The sequence below is a fragment of the Apaloderma vittatum genome, unplaced genomic scaffold (assembly GCF_000703405.1).
Source record: "Apaloderma vittatum isolate BGI_N311 unplaced genomic scaffold, ASM70340v1 scaffold480, whole genome shotgun sequence".
Taxonomy (NCBI): domain Eukaryota; kingdom Metazoa; phylum Chordata; class Aves; order Trogoniformes; family Trogonidae; genus Apaloderma; species Apaloderma vittatum.
Genome location: NW_009692669.1, coordinates 32,838 through 53,663, shown reverse-complemented (window position 1 = coordinate 53,663; position 20,826 = coordinate 32,838). Strand labels below are relative to the sequence as shown.

The window sequence follows — 20,826 nt, the reverse complement described above, 5'->3', positions numbered from 1 at the left end:
ATTTGCTCCCTCCTAATCCATTTCATAAACTGCTTTTCAACTTGCCAGTCTTGAATATTTAGACTGAAGTTTTTGTAGTTTAGTCATTTAATTTTGTTTTGTAATCCTTACCATATTTTTCTATTCTCCATTTCATGTTGAGCCTTCATACACTCACTGTTACTAGGTCTCTCATTTTCTTATGACCACGACAATGGGAAGGATGGATAATTCCCTCTCTTCCATCTCTCATTCAACCTGTATCAGTAACAATCTATGATACAAACTTTCTCTCTTTCAGCCAGAAGACATGATTTTCCTCGTGTTCCAGCTACTTGTACATGTCCACCTTCGTGTCACTTCAGCAAATGCATACACATTGCCAGTGATTCACCATGTGTTACTTTAAAACCAGAATCCACTAATTTTTCCTTTCCTTTCAGCATTAAAGACGTCTGAAAAACTCTGTCACCTTTGGGTTGTTCAGTAACAAACTACAGGCAGATCAAGACCACCAATGGAGTGGAGGAATGGGCAGTGGGCCATTCCACACTTCCCCAGTCGCCGTGCACCAGTAGCAGCTGAATTCTAGCTCCTGCACTTCACCTGTAGTGATTTCATTGCACGTTCACTTGACGTTTCTGCTCACAGCGAAGCGTATCACAGAGCTGCACCGTAAGAAGGAAGCGAGGAACACACTGTCTGCAGAAGCACAATGGTACCACTCCCAACGTTATTGAAAGACAGAGAAAATACAGACTGGGCAGCAGTGGGGTGGAAATCTTTGTCCTATTGTAATCCAAACCAGCTCCCAACAGTAGGATGCAGCCCCGGAGGTTCAGCATGAGAGGTCAAGTGCTTAGCAAAGTCTAAAGCCAGGCCAAAAACATGACTACAACTAATCTTATGGAGAAGTGATTCGCTGAACGGAAACAGAGGCCGTAGAAGAAATTCGAGAGGACTGGTCTGTACTGCGATCCACAGCACAGTGAGCTGGGAAGCCCCTGTGCAAACCACAGAGATCAAGAAAGCAGAACCCTTCGACAAATACTTTACTGGACACCTGACACAGGTGACAGAGCGATCACCGGGCCCCCAAAGTTCCTAGGTTATATAACATGAGTGACAGCAGTTTTTTTCTGATATTCCTGATGGATGAAGACAAAATTTTGTTTGAAGGCATATGTGTTAAGGAGAAAAGATGCTCTAAAAAGTTAACTTTAGTGCTGCAAATTACGATTTCTTCAAATTGCAGAGTTTCTTGGTTTTAGGTAAAACACACAAGAAAAAACATAAAGTGGTCTTGGTAATGTGAGAAATAAAGAGCCCAGAAAAACATGTGTTGTAAGAATACATTTTATGCGGATTTTCAGGAAGAGAAGGTAAGAAAAACAACATATTTTAAATGATATACTATGAAAATATGAATTTATATGCACACCTGTCCATTTTAAACAATTTTATGAAAAATTTTAAAAGAAATAGAGTACAAAAAGAAAACACACTGCCAGTCTTCTGGGGCCAGACAAAAAATGTGAACCTATCAGAAAACACTTTAAAATATCTTCTGTTTCTCAGCTGTTCATATTGCCGACAGCAAAACATTTTTATGTGTATAATAATCAAAAATTTACAGAACAGAGGTAAAATTTATTTACTACATACCACATTTTTTGTGCAGCTCAAACTAGTAACAATTACAAAGACTAGAAGGTGAGAAAAGTTGGAAAGGGAATTAGAGATACATGCCCAGATGAAATCTGAAAGTAATTATGAATGTAATTAACTGGGGAGATGCAAGGAGGATATTCTACATGGCAGCTGAATACAGAGGATTTTTGTAGCAATGGTAGAAGGACTGTTGAGGAATAGAGTGGAGTCACATGCAGGCAGAGGAGAAAAGAGGAAGATGTGACTCATGAGACACAGACAGAAAAGAAAAAAAATGCATGGCTCCTAAAATAAGTGAGAGTGCAGTAGAACTATCTCAGACTAGCTTCTTGTAAATAGGAGATGGTCAGAAGGAGTTTACGCTTTCTGTGAATAGATAGAATCTTTTAGTTAAAAGACATTCGATAATCACAACACGAAGATTTGAATTGGCATGGTGTTGAGACAGCAGAAGAAACAAGCATCACTAAATACATTTGCAAACATGAGATAAGGAAGAAAAACAAGTGCAAAGAATAACGTGACATGTATGCATTAGAAAAATGAAAGCAAGGAAAAGAAAGATCTTGTTTTCTAGTGGTTTTCACATTTTAATTACTTAGAAAAAACACGAAAGAATTTCATATATCTAACTTTTCAAAACAGGCCGTTGATGCAAAAGAAATGCTTTGATATATGGGTAGACAAGTGGTAAAGGGACTAAGAACAATGATAAAACAGTGAAGCAGAAACAAATGAGAAAACTAAAATAGTCGTATGACCTTCCACAGAAAAAAAAAAAAGGTATTAGTAAAAAATTGGTGGAAACAGAGAAGTGAAACTATGATATGAGGAAACAGAGTTGTTTGTACAGCATTAGGCTACTGTCTCCAACATGGGACAATTATATCAGAGGTTATATTAGTTCAGAGAACATGGTGGGGATCAGCAAGGGAAAAAAAAGCAGTTCTTCATTAGCAAAATCAAGAACTTTAACTGCATGAAGGAAAGCAATTTCCACAACATCACTAATGCAAAATCTATATAGGAAATAGCAAAGGGGAAAATTGGAGCTCGGGTAAGTCTTAGGAGAGTATGTAAGGGAGGATGCACTTTAGCAAATAGGAGAAGTATCAAGGAAGCAAGTTGTTGGCAGTACCAGTAATATAAAGTAGGGTGAGGAACTGGTAAGGTAGAGAAGGGTAAGGAGAGAAAATACTTTCTCAAAAAAAAAACCAAAAGAAAAAAAAAAGGAAAAAAATGCACACGTTATCAAAAAGGATAAGAAAGTTAAAAAATATCATGGAAATAAGATGGGAAAGATCATATGGTTTGAGAAGTTATTATTAAAGATTAGAGAGCTGTTATGAAATTCTTTGTACCTGGTATGGGGGAGGAATTGAAAGGCAAATTAGATAGGCGGCAAAAGGAATTAATAGTATGGAATAGGGAGTGAGGATTTACCAGTACCTTTGGAAATGAGGGAAGAGTAGAAATTAGATATTGCAGCCCGGAGGGCATCCCTGTAGAATACCTGATGAGATATATAAATAAGAGTGTACTCACTTGAGAATCATAGTCATGGTTTCTTTTCTGTCTTTCCCTTGGAAAGGTAGAGTACCAGTGAGCATTTCAAACTGTATAGAGTAAAACTTTCATCAATTACATTACCTGGACAAAAATCTAACTTTTGACAAAACTACTTAGCATCTTAACCTTCCAAAATTCATGCATGTTAACAATCAAGTCTGTGCAAAACAACTTCTCATTGTACAACTTAAATTACTGTGAACATCGAGCAGCCTTTGTCACTTTTAAAGCTGCAAACTATTTTCCTATATTGATATCTTGTTTCACATGCTTTTGTCAGAAAAAAATGAGACTATAATGTTCTGTGTTGCATTTCTGCCTAAAAAGATTATTCTTGGAAGACTTGATCTATACAACTGTTTCAAGGTGGGGAGGGAAAAAAATTCCCCTTTCAAAAGTTAGTGATGATTTCTCCTCATGCAGAGAGATTTCTAAAGGTTAAAATTTTTAAAACTGGCATTTTCATAGCCTTCATAGGAAAGGGGGAAAAAGGTTAGTTGACTGACAAAGACATGCATGATGAAAAGTGGTTACTGTATGTATACAGTGGAAATAAAGCCTGAAGGAACACGTAAGAGCTACACAGTATGTGCATGCACAGTCTACAGTGCCTGGTAGTAGGCAACAGACACTGTCAAAATACTGATTTGTTCTGAAAGTGACTGAGTAAAAATAGATAAATATAAAGGCACTTCCATTGGGCTGCAGAACACTAAAGTTAGGTAGTGAAAGCAGCCCGGCAGCAGCCACGGCAGCCAACGCTCTGAGGCAGAAATACTAATTTTTGGTTTATGAATTGAAAACAATTGAGTTGAACGAAATTTCATGGCATACACTTACAGCCATCAAAATCAAATCATTATAAAGAAACCCTCTGAACAGCTTATGCAAAGTTAAGTCATCCTGAACACAAAAGTATCCTCTATTCCCCTCTTTTCTGGTATGGTGGAAACATTCAGCCCTCTAAGTGTTAAAAACGTACATGGATAACTTGAGTGAATAATGTGTGACTGTAGTATTTCTAGATCTACAGTAAGAGCATCAAGCTGCACTAACAGCATTCTTTAAAACCCCTTTTTATTAAAATAAAATTTTAAATCTCTTACTACCCTATGTTTTTAGAGAATAACAACTGCCAACTCTTCACTACTCCTAGATACTTTTTACTCAAGTTTTTTTTTTTTTACATATATACTTATATTTAAAATTTTTAATTTAATGTAATGCCAACACTTTTAGCACTTAAGACAACTGTCAGGAAGATGTAAAAGGATTAGCCAAAACTACTAAAAGAAATAATTCACCTTTTCTTTGTTTATAGTTTAGAATGATTTTCACAAACAGCACTTGCAAAGAACACCTTAAAAAGAAGTAAACTTGTAGTGTTGCATGTTTCATTTACACTTGCTTGAAATAAAAAGCTTGTTTAGTAAGCTCTTATTTGTCACAAGCATACACACTTGCATTAACAACTCGGCATATGTGTTCTTTGTCCCTTCCCCAAAAGTACTATAATCCTCTACCAATAAGCCAACAGAGTGTTACAGAATAAGCCAGCATTGGCCTTCTTTTTTTTGGAGAGTACCTCAACAAATGCATAATGCTTCTGAAAACTTTAAATGAAGGTTTTCAGATGTCTGGCATGTCTTAAAGCGATCACTGTTTTAAAAGACCGTTTGGAATCTACTTCTCAAGGGTGGTTTAAATGCAAAGTCTAGCAGCAGGAGGAAAGAGGCCAAATAACTTCAGATATCTTTCTAGTCTCCGTTTCTATGCCATAACCTTGGTTCAATCTAGATACTTGCGTACTCATACCACACCAACAACCACTTGAATTCTCAATCAACACATTCTAATTAAGAACGATTTAAGAAGGGAGACATACAGATTGTCTATGAAAACTGCCATACAAACTAGAAATGCAAGCAAAAAAAAAAAAAATCTCTGAATCTGAATTACATGCACTAATTTAGAAAATTAGCTTTTGAATGTCATATTTTTGTATTTAAGTAGAAGTCAAAGTATTTAAAATGCAGCGCACTTAGACTGTGAAAGCTACACCAGTCACATCTAACATCTTTCAACAATTTTCAGTTTTAACATGTGTACTTTATAAGCACAAAATTATGTTTTCCAGCTTTATAAAGCTGAAGCTTAACTATGTTTGTGTTATGCACAACAAATACACCACAACTACACTGCAACTACCTTTTAATTGACTGTACTCTTACTAATAAAATGTGCAGTTGTGAGGGTGTGTGTGTACTTGTGTGTCTAGAGAGAGTTTAGATACCAGGTGCTACTTTTACATAGTCAGTTTTCAGATCACAACAGCATTCTAGACGAGTAAAAGGTGATACAATGACTTCTTTTTAGACACAAGAGTCCCTCTCGTACCACAAAGCACACTTTTACAGTCATAGGTAGAAACAGTAGGAACCAACAGAAACATTTCCTTTAAAAATATCATTATTTAATCTTTACGTCAAGAATGCAGACAAAGATTATAAATATTAAAAGCCATTCAGCATTCCCAAAATACCAAACATGATCTATTTTTCTTTTCAAGGCCATATTTGATATACACATTAGTTCCTCCAATCCTGCAAGAAGTAAACTCCTTACAGAAAGGCTGTAAGCAATTCAATGATAACAAAAATATAGCATATTGTTGGTGTTGATATGAAACCTAGTCTATGTTCTTGATCTAAACACTATGGTACTGTTATTAACTTCATATAATTTAGACTTTCTTGGTAGTTAGAATTAATTTAAAGCTCACCTTAGATTTTCATGTTTGATTTGTTTCACCACACCTTGCAAAGCTATTTTAGCAGTTTTGCTACTATTTACATTTACCAGAAACCTACCATTAAAACACCAAAAGACCACCAGTCTGCACTCTGTGTATGGCCTCGTCTGTTAACAACTTCTGGTGCCATATATTCCACTGTTCCACAGAAAGAGTAGGCTTTTTTTTCATGATCAATTGACTCCTTACTTAAGCCAAAATCTAGGGGGAGGGGAAAAAAAAAAATCACAACAATTCCTCAGTTCTAAATGTATTTTTTTTTTTTTAAATCACTCATGGTTAATATTTTCACTTTAATGTCAATTGTGATGCATATATCATTACTATATACACCAAAACACACACATAGGAATTACAGAATTCTCCTTCTTTCCCTGCATTATCACAGGCCTGTAACATCAAATATATTTGTAGAGCAAGTAACTTCCTTAAATATTTATATACTTATTTCAAACTAATTATACTGTTTGCTCCACAGCGAAATTATCTACCTGTTAAAATTACTTATTTTACCACATTGCTTTAGCAAAAAACCTGAAAACGCAAAGATTTTCTTATGAAAAGACCCATGTATTGCAATTTCCCTTTATTCACCTGTCAATTTGATATGTCCTTCCTCATCAAGCAGGATGCTAAAAACAATAAAAAGAAAAAAAATAATTAAAATATCCTTTAACTTGTTTCAGACAATGTACTGACATCATTTAGGAATCAACTGAACAGCAGACAAGCAGAACTAAACACGCAGAAAAATGTATCATTAGGAAGAGATACTTTGAAACTATACATTTTCTTTCCTTTCAGTTCTTTCTTTTTAAGTATTATGAAACATAACCAGCTGTCAGTTTAACTATGCAGTTAAAGTCAACTGCGTGTTTTAGCACTTATCTTGAACTTTCAGATTTGGTCACCTGAATCACGTAGCATAATTGTTAAAAAGTGAGCTACAGCTCTACTCAAACTCAGCAGGATATGTTAATACAAGGGATGTTTGCCTAAGTATAAAAAACGGGCATTCATTTGTAATTACCGTTTCAAAGGGAGTTGACTGCTTCAAATAACATCAAGTAGTAAATATTCTCATCTTGTACCAAAGGACGGGACGCACAGGCCCTATACTTTGAGCAAGCCTCGTGCTTCTGCCTGTTTATTTCACTCACAAAAAAAGGCTGCATTTCTCCGAAATGCCAACTATCCTTAACCACCGTGGAATATAATCACAATTCAAAGTGTGCCAAGTATTCAAGAACTGGCCTCTGGAACATAGCTCCTCCATCTGAGGGAAACTGTGTTTCATCCTGGGGATGAGACGGGACACTTGCCCGCCTGCCCTGTCCTCCCCTTTTCCTCCAGGCACCTTCCATGGTGGGAAACAGCCCTGCAGTGTAGATACAGTCTGTGTGAGTTACTATGAACTCATTCATAACTTGAAAGGAATTTTCAACCTTTGATGTCTTTTTTTTTCCTTAATCAGATACACCTAAGGGTTAAAACCAAGGCTTTTCAATAGGTATAGACACATACATTTTTAATTCCTTTTTAAATACTATGTTTGAGGCAGTAGAGATTTAGTCTTTCAACAACTACTATTTCATTCTTTACCTCTTGGAAGTAAATGTTAGCAAAGTAACTAAAGTTCTCTTCTTTGCTTTTAAAAGGTCTTTTTCCACTTGATAAGCTTATTTTTCCTCACTTCAGAGAACACTCCTGAAGGTTAAACATAATTCATTCCCTGTTCATTTTAAAGTGCAACTGCACACCAAAAGTCTACAAAGTTATGACATGAGTATGAACATTTCCACTGCCAGTCAGGGCTAAACACTTTTAAATTAGTCTCTTATTTTCCAAGGGATGCACAAAAGACCAAGCTATCCAAGCAGAAGTTCCACAGAACAGCCAGCTTCTCTGATAGTTTGTTACTCATTTTTGCTCTTTTCCACCAACGCTTCACATGAGGCAGGGATCTCACACAGACCTCTCAGGTTCTCCCTATAGCCACAACAGAGAAGCAGGATCACCAAGGGCAGAGGATTTCAGAATTATTACGGATTTCCTGGCAATGTACTAGAGTTCATTAACTATTTGATTAAGCACACAAAGTAGATGCATACACTGTACTGTCCATTAGAGTACCCTCCAGGTACAGAGTAACACTACAGGATACATTTATATCTGAAAGGCTCAAATGTACCAGATGATAGGACTGACATTTTCTTTTTAACATGTTCTAAAACTAAAAAATAAATAAACAAAAAATACTGGAGGAAAGACATAAACAGGAGACATAATTCAGTGATTTGAATGAAGCATAGATGACTGTTAAGACTGAGACACAACACGACACCAAAATTGTAGCTTCAAGCTTATTTAAGTCTTCAGTATAATCACTAAGGCCGTGGCTTACTATTTTCAGATTTTACTTTAAAATTTAAACTTCATTCTGCTCTTACTGCAGTGCATTTTAAAAATCACCGTTGGGAGAAAGGGTTTGCTGTGAGGCTTTCAAATGCAAAGATACAAAATTACAGCTGAATGTTGTATCGTGCATTTGTCTGAAGTGCAGAAATTTTAAAATAATAAAACGAAAGGCCAAGAAGACATGGTCTCCATTTTACACCCTAAAACACTTGGAAGATAAAAGGTAGGCATATTTCAGCACACTCTTTACTTAAAGTAACATGGATTATAATACTTGGCACATCACTCTGAAATTAGATGCTCATGTTCTAGTGGAAATGAAATCCAATCTTTTTTATTGAAATAGCCCACAAGCTTCACCCATGTCCCTCCTTGTTCAGTTGATATAGTAAATTAATTTAGTTTACCAGCTGGAAAAAGAAGTCCATAGGTAGAAGTGCTATGGAAATCAAATTGATATACTTCATTTGCCACAGTGGAGTCTTACTTTTCTGGTTTTAGGTCCCGGTATATTATTCCAAGACTGTGTAGATGGTCTAAGGCAAGTGCTAATTCTGCCAGGTAAAATTTCACATCTTCCTCTGTGAACATCACCTGAAAAAGCAAAACAATGTAAAATCACATGTAAAAACTCCGTAAAGCTTAAACCAGCACCAACTAAACAACGGTAACTAGTTTTGCAGAATCGTTCTTCATAACACTTGAATTCATTTCCATATAAAACCTAGAAATTCAGACTTCTCAGACAAAAACTAGGATTTTTTAATTAATACTATTTCACAGTACATACTTCAAAAAGAACTTCTGAAGCCAATATTATATTTGTTCTGCAAAACTGAGGTTATTTGCTTCTGATTGTTCTCTAGAACAGACACACACATTGTAGTGGAACTGCAGAATTTTGGGAAGCATTTAAAGAATGTGACTACCTCTTTGTTGGATACAGCCAATTCATCTCCAGACAACAAACAGACTAAAGAAGTCCAAATGCCTGAATTTCATCTACGAAGTCAGAGAGACAAGAAAAGCATATGCATCTTGGCTGTGAGAAGACTGTCTCTAAGTACTATGATAAAGACGTTACAGTGATGGTGAAAACTCTAACAGCTTGAGATGTAACTACATCTAAAAGTAAACAAAGAAAATCGTCTATGTAAGAGCACAGGTAAGATCTCGGGTGTGAATCCCACATTTTCTGTTAGGAAGATAAACTAATCCCTGTTTACATTCAATTAAATGAACATTTATCCCAATTATATCAACGACTGTTGTGATACACTGACAGAAAGCATAGCAATTTAACTTTTCTGAGAATTAGAAACAGATAAAAAAATCCTGCATGATTCGATTCTACCTCAGTCACTACTCAGCCTTTTTTTTATTTTTTAAGAAATTAAGACTAATATGTTTAAATATATTATATGGAGCTGAAAAAAAGAATGACAATGGGGAGCACAGATGAACACTATTTTAAGGAAGAGTTAAGAACAAGAGAATATAATATATTTTCCACTTAGTATTTTAAAGAGAGAAAGTGATATCAAAAGGTTGTTGCTGAAGTTACTTCTACAAAAGAGCCAACACTTAGTACAGGCACATTCAAGAAGGGAAATCTTTAAGACACATTTGAAAACTCAAATAATAAGAGATCCCATGAGGATGATACTATACCCTCGCTACGGTTCCTTAAAAACACACAATTCATCTCTCCTAACCTTAAACACCTGCAATGTAGACAGACATCTAGCTCCAAATTAATCACTTTTCCCTTCGTAGTCAGTGGGGGAAAAGCGGGAACTTTTAAAATAGATCAGATGAACTGCAGCCTAAAATCAGATGAATTGATATAAGGATGACATTAATACATCCAGCATGCCCATTTCACTCCATCAGTTATGAATAGTCAGCTTACATTCAGGTACTTGCAATGAACGTTTCTTATCTAACCATCTGAAACCTTATAAAATTTGAGTGGCTCAAGATGAAAAAGTCATCAGGAAGAAAGCACTATACACCCTGTCTTGGGAATCAACAAGGAAGTACGGATTTAAAGAGAACTAGAGTACTACAAACTTTCTAACTATCTGTGGCAAAACAAACTACAAGAAGCAACTTGAAACAGATGGCTTTGCTGAATTAAATGTAGTAATTTAGGCGGTCAGCACAGAATTGATGATATGTCTATGCACAAAATGCCTCGCATTCTACTCTTTGCTTAATAACCACACAGCTTTGTAGTGATGACGCAACCGTCCCAGATACTCTCTAGCAAGGGAAGATGGAAGGCACCTGCAACTACAGGTTCTGGCTACCAGGTATTACATTGGATATATTTAAATCCCTATCCTACAATATGTTTGTTGGAAGTTTTTGCACGTGAGTGATGGCAAGAAAAATAATTAAATGTTGATATATGAAATGTTAACACTTAGTTTAGGGGTTATAATCTGATTTATTTGAGGTAATCAAACTTTTCCAAGTTGATATTTCCCATATCTACACAGAGATATCGCCAGCACAACAGAAGCAAAGTGTTCATGTTTGGGAAATAACCAAAATAAGTAAAACACTATTCTTGTGCTTTTATAATCAATGTAATTTTGTGTTCACATGTAAATTATAAAAATATATACACATCTACCCAACACTAAGTTCTGGATATTCAAACCAGACATAAATCAGTTAGTTTGAATACAGCTGCTTTACGAAAATCCATGCTCTTTCTGAGACTCATCTTTAAACATGGCAGCAACAGAAGAAAATTTTGCAAGGTACAAAAAGCAGCACAGAAAGACTGCTTGCCTAAGCCTTTTTGCAGGAACAATATAAACCACCACCACTATTTTCATGAAGTGATTACTCTGTGCAAAAAAAAACAAACACAAAACCTAGCTGTTTAAAAAAAGTATTCAAAATTTTGGTAGATGAAAAATGAATTTAAAAAGCAAACTCTTCTAATGCAGGCAATTTATAGTAGAATACTATCAATAGATAATTTTCAAATTTAAAAAGGTTTACCTCTTTGGATAAACGTGTAAACAAGTCTCCTCCCCTGAGAAAATCCAAAATAAGATATAGCTTCCCTTCTGTTTGAAAAGCTGAAAAGATTAATTAAATAAATTAAACATCATCTAACTTTACCCATAATCAGAAGAATAACATACCCAATAATTCACCTTTATTTTCATTATCAAAATGAGTTCTTCTTGTTTCTTCTTTGTGTAAAAATTTATTTAAATGAATTAAGTAAATCTCCCTCTATCACGGACAAAGTAACTCCCATGCCCTGTAAAAGTGAAGTAAGTCACCAGTGTAATTTCTAACTATTAAAAATAAAAATAAGCTATTCTTAGGTTAGTCATAATTTCCTTCCAGATTTTTGAAGTAAAAAAGCCTAGACGACTAGTAACTAAACTAGTAACTAGCCTAAACTAGTAACTAAAGCACATTCTAAAATCTCTGGAAACCCAACTTAACAGAGTAGAGACCTAATCTAGTTTGCAGAAGAGTGACAAGTAAAATACTGAAAGTTACATTACTTAAGCCACATCACAGAGTGATAGAGATCTGAGGTTTGAACTGTATCCTAAAAGAAAAATAAACTAAAACAAAAAAAAAGAGAAAACCCAACAGAAATTGTTCTCCACCTTTTTTTCAGTTTACTTTCTGCATGATTTCCTCCTCCCTCCACATGAATGTTTTTTTCATGGCTACTCATACTATTAGAATTTAAAAGCATATTCCCACCAATTTTGATGCAACTGGAAATAAGGCCACTGCATATATTTTCTACAGAGTAAATAAAGCAAGAATAAGAAATAATTAAAAAAATTAATGGCATTTACAAAATATGAGGTTTTGGAAAATACTGGGTAGACATAAATGGGCAACTGTCTACAGACTCCTAGGGTAAGAGCTACAGACTCCTAGTTCTACGAAGATCTCACACCACGCATGGTTAGCCACATGCCTACTTTGCATGAGGATTACCACAGAGCAAGTTTTTTCACAACCGTCACTTAGACAGCACTCTAATCCCTTATGACTCTCTGAACCACAAAGGAAATATTAGGTATTAGCACCCATTTTTACGATTAAAAAAGTGAATTCTTCTGCTACTCACCATAATGTAACTTGACAATAAAAGGATGGTTAACTTCCACTAGGATATCACGCTCCATTTTTGTCCGAACCCGATCTCGAACTACAACAGAACATTAGCAAGATTAAATAAACAAATAAACAAAAATTACATGATGAATCAGCATTTCTCCTATGTTTCCTGATGCATTTCATGTTGTATTCTATAGCATTACAGCCATCTGCAGGTCACTGCACTTCAAAGATAAGAGATCTGAGAAGGTATTTATTTCACAGTGCAGAGTCTTCTGGCAAATCTCTTACGTACTTTAATTTGCTTTAGTTTCTGCTATTGGCAAAATCTGACACTTGGTAAATAAATTTAACAGAAGCACATGAGAAAACATAACCACCCTTCAGTCTGCCCTATACTTAGCTAATCTTTTAAGAAGTAGAGCAAAAATGCTACAGCTATGTATAGAAAACACAGCCATTTTCTCTACTGTTGAAAAGTAGGGAGAATTAAGGTTACTACAAAGCAAACTTATAAATATAGTTATACTATAATGAAGATGCTTATATTGGTTTAACTCATTCACACTATTAAGTACCTTGAAAATTTGGAAGGGCTTTTTTTTTTTGTCCCCTTGCTTTATTATGAACTTAAAATAAACAGAATATCCATTCAACATAGTAAGTACTTCAGGCGATATTTTTGATTTTTAAGAGGTTTACTGAGAGCAAATGTGTGCACAAAAGAACATATCATACATCAAAAGCAGTCAGTGCTCAGGTTGCCTGTGCAGTCCCACTACGGTGGCTCAGAATGGGACGTGTATCTGCTTCTGTGACACTACTGACTAACCTACATGAGCATCACACGCAGATGTCCCACATGTGGGGCTGGCAATCCCTGAATACATGCATGATGATGAGCTGAGCATGGCACCTGCTCTGGGCAGCTCCCCACTCCAGCCATTGCCTGGTTCCCATCCGAAGCTCCAAATCAGCCAGGACACAGACAAAATTCAGAACTTACAGATGAGAGCTAGTAAAGTTTGTTACAGTGGTTGAAGACATTGCATTTCTCTTTCTTTCCCTTCTCCTACACTTTTTCACCGTCCCTTTCCCAAATGTCAACATTTCTTCCATGGAGCAAGCAGTAAGTGGAGTCACCATCCCTAGAGGTGTTCAAAAAAAAATGTGTAGATGCAGCACTTCGGGACACGGTTTAGCAGTCATGGTGGTGTTGGGTTGATGGTTGGACTTGATAATCTTAGAGGTCTCTTGCAGCCTTCATGATTCTATGATTCTACAAGCACCTCAGAGCAAGGAAGTCCAAAGTTTAAGTTGCTGACAGTCTTTGGTTAACAAGCCAGAGTTCTCAGACAGTATAATAAAATAAGGCAGGAAAAACCCTCATGAAGCAAAAGGGTCTTCCAGAAGTCTGGCTATCTTTTACCCCAAACAGGCACTTAAAATAATACAGGTACTTGTGAAAAGGTTATACATGTACATTTTCAGAAATGAATAAAGATATCAAGTTTCCACCTCCTTGCAGAACAGATTTCTAAAAATGGAAGCACATGCAATGAGTGCTCACCAAACACAGAGGAAACATCACATTTGAATTTTGACCTTTACATCTCAAGTCATGAAAATGTCACAAGATGGTTGTGTGATTTCACTGTTCCAAGGGTTCATCTAAATTACAGAATTAAAATTCAGAATATTCTTTTTTTTAGGCAGATTCAGTTAGGAATTTTAAATGCAAAATAGTTACAGGGATAACAAGCCTTCTGGAAAACTAAAGAAAGTTTGTATTTACAAATTATCAACCAAAAAAGTATAAGGAACTGAGCTCATTTCCAACATTAGTATTAGCCATTATTTGACTTAAGATCTGACTTTTGTTGACTACAGTTTCTATATGTGTACTGCAGGAAGTACTGATTTTTCTTAATACATCTGACGCCAGGCTGTGTGACAACAATTCAGCATGCGCGCCCTCTCTGCCTCCCTCTTTCTCCATCATAGACGGGCACTGAAAGGTGATACCTTCTATCGGAGTGTATTAATAAATTCTTCTCTGCACTAAAAGCTGTATGCACGTATTTTTTGGATCTGGTCTAAATATTAAGGTTGGACTGTGTAGTTACATCAGTGGGATCTGGTTAATACAGTTGCATTCCTCTAGAAATATTCTTTCTAAATTTGATTTGTGAGTCATGCACAGCACCTTCAATTAAGAAGCAGTAACCTTAATTTGCTTGCTATTTCTATGTTCCTAAAACATGAATCTCAGTAAAAAACACTCAAAAGCACCTGAAAATTCAGATACAAAGTTGAAAAGCATGGCATCCTCTTGCTAGTGTCATCTTTCTGCATCCTCAGATTCTTAGTGTCTCCAAGAATCTCCTTTTCCAATCAAAAGTCAAGCTTCCAATTTCAGTATTTATCAGTCTCTGACATCTGTAGGCAAAACTAGATCCACAGCTTGGACTGTAATTTTTTAATGTAAGGTTAAAGCACAATCAAAAGGTGATGGAAACAAGCCCTCATATATATTAACAAGGCAGCTGCTGAACGACCTTTCACTCCAGGCCTGAGCTATAAACAGGCTGCAGAATGAGGGTGTTGCAGAGTTGAGGATAGCAAAGTACTTTAAACAAGTGGAAATCAATTTCAGAAAAATAGGAAGTAAATAATGAAAATAACACATGCCACGAAAGACAGAGGGATTAAAATACAGGAAACTGTTAAAAACACACCCTCTGTAACAGCTTCAAGTGGAAGTGATACATAATGAGATTTCTGAGGTAAATACTCAACACTAGATCTTAAGCAGAAAAGAAATTCCGGTTCAACATTTCAGTAGAAGTTCACAATTCAATGCAAGTTTTTTGTTCCCTCCATCATTTAATGAATATCTTCAGATGAAATTATATATTAAAACTGCAAATCATTATAATACTCAGTAACATCTGTGAAGTACTACAAGTTGCTGGAACTATCTCAAAACTATCATTGCAATTTCAGTGCAGGCATAATTTAGGAAAACTACCAACAGACAGAAGTAATAAACAACGGCATAGTCCAACAAATACACTCTCTGGTTAAGGGATTAGTGTGAAAGATCACTTTCGTTTTAATACTCAGTAAAAAAGACATTATTTCTTTTTCTTACAGAATTTTCCAGGGCAAAATTAAGATTGTTCAGGTTTAAACTTATTTTGTTACGGATACCATTCAAGACCAAAAGTATCCAAATCCCAAACACAATTTACAACTGATTTTTGTTCAAATAATGTAGATGACTAACCTAAGCTTTTATCAACTATATTGTACATCCAAAAGTTTCGCGAAAATGTACTGTATACTTCTGTTTTAAAGAATGACTTAAATCCCTACATTTAGAACTTTAGAATAAGACAGTTATTATAATGCACCTTTAAATATCATGACCTAAATATAAACTGAGCAAAAGGCATTAACTGTATCCTTGGTGATACACAGCAAATGAAAAAAGGAGTGATATTAAATTTCAAATAACAGCTCAGGAGCAAGTCAGGTGGCAGATGTAACACAAGTACTCTATTAAACCACTACTGCCTAACGAATTTGGCATAGGAAGGAACCTACCTTCCCCTACAACCACCAATATAGTACTGCTGTTTACTTAACTTTTCTGGGTTTACAGTACAAGGCTGTGCACACTGCTATTTACCAGATGACAGAAGAAAGTTCTCAGACACAATCTGCATAACAGTATGGGTGTAAAGATTAAGTTTTGGTATAATGACCCTGATTTCTCTCTTTCTCTCTCTTTTTTTTTAAGAATCATAGAATCGTTAAGGTTGGAAAAGACCTTTAAGATCATCAAGTCCAACCGTCAACCCAACACTACCATGACCCGTAAACCATGTCCTGAAGTGCCACGTCTACATGTTTTTTGAACACCTCCAGAGATGGTGACTCTGCCACTTTCCTAGGCAGCCTGTTCCAACTTTTCTAATATCCAACCTAAACCTTCTCCAGCACAATTTGAGCCCATTTCCCCTCATCCTATCAGTTGTCACTTGGGAGAAGAGACAAGCACCCACCTCACTACAACTTCCCTTCAGGTGGTTGTAGAGAGCAAGAAGGTCTGCTCTCAGCACCCTCTTCTCCAGGCTGAACAACCCCAGCTCCCTCAGCCAATCCTCATAAGACTTGTTCTCCAGACCCTTCACCAGCTTCACTGCCCTTCTCTGGACCCACTCCAGCAGCTCAATGTCTTTGTTGTACTGCAGTGCCCAAAATGCAACCGAGTACTCAAGCTGTGGTCTCACCAGTGCCAAGTACAGGGGTCCAATCCCTTCCCTACTCCCGCTGGCAACCCTGTTCCTGATCCAGGCCAGGATGCCATTGGCCTTCTTGGCCACCCGGGCACACTGCTGGGTCATGTTCAGCCGGCTGTCAAACCGCACCAGTACCCCCAGAGTCTCTCTCTAAACAATGCTTACCTTTCAAGGTGGCCTTTTTCAATACCTTCATTGCATAAAGCTGTCTAGCATCTGATCCTGAGATTTTTTTGACAAGAAAAACCTGCATTGAAAATTAAAACAGAATTTTTAAAAGAAAATAAAGGCAAGTCAGATCAATATACTTTGCTATGAAATTCAAAACAGAACTAAAACTTACTATTCACCTCAACAGTATTAGTAGCTTCTTTGACAGTCTTAGATTCTGCAAAGCCAAACAAAAGTGTCCTTGCATTTTTTTCTTCCATTTCATATCTAAAAGGTTAAAGACAAATAGTCTGCCAAATTAATTTTGGGTTAACTTAACTGATTTCAGTGAGTATAAGACAGGATGTATTTGGATTCCCTCAGAAGCTGAGAAAAATTTGAAACTCAAAATTCAGCATTTTAATATTAATCTCTTAATAGTCTTATTAAAATTCATAAGATGGCACAGCAAAAGCACTAATGAATTAATTTTCACATATGAAGATAAATGTGTGTGCAAAAGTTGATCCAAAAAAAGTATATGAATCAATGCCTAAAAAAATATTTTTTTAAAAAAAATCTATACAATTTTTAGAACAAACTTCTTATGTTACAAAACTGTATTTCCTAATGACATGCTTCAGATGAGTTTTGAATATACCAATAAAGGATAACCAGCCTCAAAGTGTGTTGCGTTTCTTTCTGTAGTATAAGAGGATTTCTTGAGTGGGACTGCTTTTAAATACCCTTAACACAAAATTAATTCCAGTAGAGACAAATTTGAGCTGAAGATAGAAGAAGAAAAAAATATACCTTCCACAGGTTTTCTGGTTATGTATGGAAAAACCATAGAGACATTTTGTAGTATATAAGAATGCTAAGTGTGTTTTATGAAATAAGTTTTATGTCTGGTTTTGTATCTGACTCCTTCCAACTCAGTAATCTATGATTATGTTAACATTCCTTCGCATTACCCAGCAATTACCAGAACATTGAGACCTCGAAAAGCATGCAGAATCAGTCTTTTTAAACTAAGTGGCAAGTAGTGACATCTTCCCAAATTATTAGAAAAAGAGATTATGAGTTTTGTAATAGTAATCCTTTTTGCATAAAGGCTAAAACAATTGAGGACAAGATTGGCATTTCTGCAATACTCTGAGTCACCCAGACAGTTGTTCTTGCTTTTTCAAAACTTGCCCCTTCCCCCTCAGTTCCAGCACTGAATTTAAAAATATTGATAAAAGGGATTGTTGAAATTATCATTTATTAGCTTACATTTCCTTGCCCTTGAATGATTTACTTCTGATCTGAAGATTTCCAAATAAAAACTTGGTTATGAATCTGGATGAAATTAAACAACATAAGAAACCACTTCTGGAATCAGGTTTCTGAGTGAATACTTACTAGTTTCGAGTACCAAATTTTATAGTTTCTAAACATCCAGATTTCTAAGCTTAACTGGAACTGCTACTCCAATAACATGACTAACACTAACATCCTACCACCGAGAAAGATTTAGGCCAATTATTTTCATTTTTCTCCATATATCCACAACAGATTTGACAGTATATGCTAGAGCTTAATATCACATTCAGAATTGCAATTAAGACTGAAAATGGATGCAAAGGCCCTGTTGTCTTACATCATCTATTCTATTCCAACTCAATGATCTATCTTGCCACATGAAGTTAATGTTTTGCTTCTGATTTGCATTTAGACAACTAAAAGTATGAATCATGTACGCCTAGCGAGATCTCAGTGTGGACAGTACTCACTAAATGTCAGAAGCATTGTGTCTTTAACAGAGCTTCAAATATGTATCAAGGTATGTTATGACTTAACCAAATTACGATAGATAACGCTGACTAGAATACATCATGTTTACTTCCATAACCATTATTGCCTAAAATTTTTTCTCTACAATTACAATCTGCTACAAAAAAAAATTCTGCCTATAGCTTCTGTACTTGTAATGACCTACCATTAGCAAGGTAGCAGCTAGGAATACTTCCCAAAAAACCTTTCAACCCTCGCCCCCTCAAACATAGAAGAGTAGTTACAGAAAAATGACATTTCATTTTAACAATGAATACCCAATTATTTCACATTAAGTCAATTTTTCTATGGAACTTTAAGATCTACATTTCATACAAACTAGAAAAAAAAATTACTGCTTTAAAAAGATCAGCCACAATTAAAGTAGCTAGTTAGCATTAATTTTGAAAGCAGTTTTCACTAGCAACACTGCCTTAATGTAAGATCATGGTTCTTCTGAACACTTCGCTCATAATATTATTCAGTGCTACATTCCCAAATAATTGGCTCCACGCAATTCAGTTACCAACCTTTCCAAAAGATCCTTGTCCTAGTACTTTGAGAAGTTCAAACTGTGAAGGATCTGCTTTCTCATGTCCTTCCTTTACATGGTGAGTTATTGCAATTTCTTTGATATTTCCTTCTTCCTGACAGAGGAAAAGAGTGTAATAAATTTTCATTAGTGGTGCATCTTCTTAAAATGTTTACAGATTCACAGTATGTTGAAAAATACCAGTACCACTAAATCCAACCTACTACATGCTCCCAAATGCAGATTAAAAAAAAAACACTGTGCAATGCTATTTGCATAATTGCAACACTAAAAAGAAATTATACTTGTTACAAAATGTAGTATTAGTTCGGTAATGATGTGGCTTTAACATTTAGAGATGTATAAGAATCCAGACAACAGAGTTGACGAAACAGATCAGTAATTCCAAAGGTTTTGTGCTTAGATACATATCGTTTGGTTCATAATCTCCATTCCAGATTCATAATCCACTAATGGAAACCAACTTTCCCAAGAATTTGGTACTCTTAAAGCACACTGGGAGTGCATGAAATCTCCCAGAATTCTCAGGGAAACCTCCCTTTTTTAACATTCGAATGAGAGCCACCACGCTGCAACAATGCTCACCTTTATAAGATAGTGTAAGGCTCATAACATCTCCCCACAAAGGAGCACACCCTCCAAACCCACTTCAGCAGCAACAAACTCTCCACCTGCCACTGAGAAAACTCTGGTAAGGAAAAAAATCTCCTCTCCTCTTTTCTCAAGGAGCGTCTACTGTATAAAAGCTGCCAGTCTTCAGTATTTCCCTTCTGTGAGAAACTGCTCACCAGAAAAGCTCCAAAGGACAGTCGATCTTCTAGTATTTTAACTCAGCATTTTCTGCACAGAATTTGAAAATCCCCTTAGCAAGCAACATTCCTTGCCACATGAAGGAAAAGTTCCAGAACTTATCAGCAATTGCTCAAGAATATGTAAAACCTGCATTTTTATCAATGTTATTTGAATAACTATCTAGGCATTACAGAAAATCCAACCTAAGCAGCACTGACTGTAAGTTAATTTACGTAATGTTGATATACTAACTACAATTGCAACTTTCTGTGCATTCTCCTTCTATTCCTTTGGTTGGCTATAATGAAGAAAATAAATAGAGGAAAAGTATTCTCAGATTTAACAAGGAACTCTCAGATTTTACAGAACTACAGACTGGTTGAGCTTGGCAGGGGCCTCTGGAAGTCATCTTGTCCAACATTCCGGCTCAAGCAGGGCCACCTACAGCCAGCTGTCCAGAAACAGATTCAGGTAGATTTTGAGTATCTCCAAGGAAGGTGACTCCACAATCTCCCACAGTAGCCTGTGCTAGGGCTTGGTCATCCTTACAGTGAAAAAAGTGTTTCCTGATGTTCAGTGAGAACCTCCTGTGTTTCAGTTTCTGCTCATTACTTCTGCTCCTGCCACTGGGTACACAACTCTGGTCC

At 36.0% G+C, this 20,826-nt stretch overlaps 1 protein-coding gene across 2 annotated transcripts in view; it reads right to left on the bottom strand.

Moving 5' to 3' along the window:
- The window catches only part of RPS6KA3 (ribosomal protein S6 kinase, 90kDa, polypeptide 3), a 66,837-nt gene that overhangs the window by 18,457 nt on the left and 27,554 nt on the right, over positions 1-20,826 (bottom strand). For both annotated transcript variants that reach the window (XM_009877635.1, XM_009877710.1), the window contains 8 exons: positions 19,365-19,481; positions 17,035-17,116; positions 12,573-12,653; positions 11,468-11,547; positions 8,937-9,043; positions 6,626-6,663; positions 6,090-6,232; positions 3,196-3,266 (listed from right to left, as the gene is read on the bottom strand). In XM_009877635.1, coding sequence (XP_009875937.1) covers positions 3,196-3,266; positions 6,090-6,232; positions 6,626-6,663; positions 8,937-9,043; positions 11,468-11,547; positions 12,573-12,653; positions 17,035-17,116; positions 19,365-19,481 — 719 coding nt within the window. The remainder of the gene's footprint in view (positions 1-3,195; positions 3,267-6,089; positions 6,233-6,625; positions 6,664-8,936; positions 9,044-11,467; positions 11,548-12,572; positions 12,654-17,034; positions 17,117-19,364; positions 19,482-20,826) is intronic.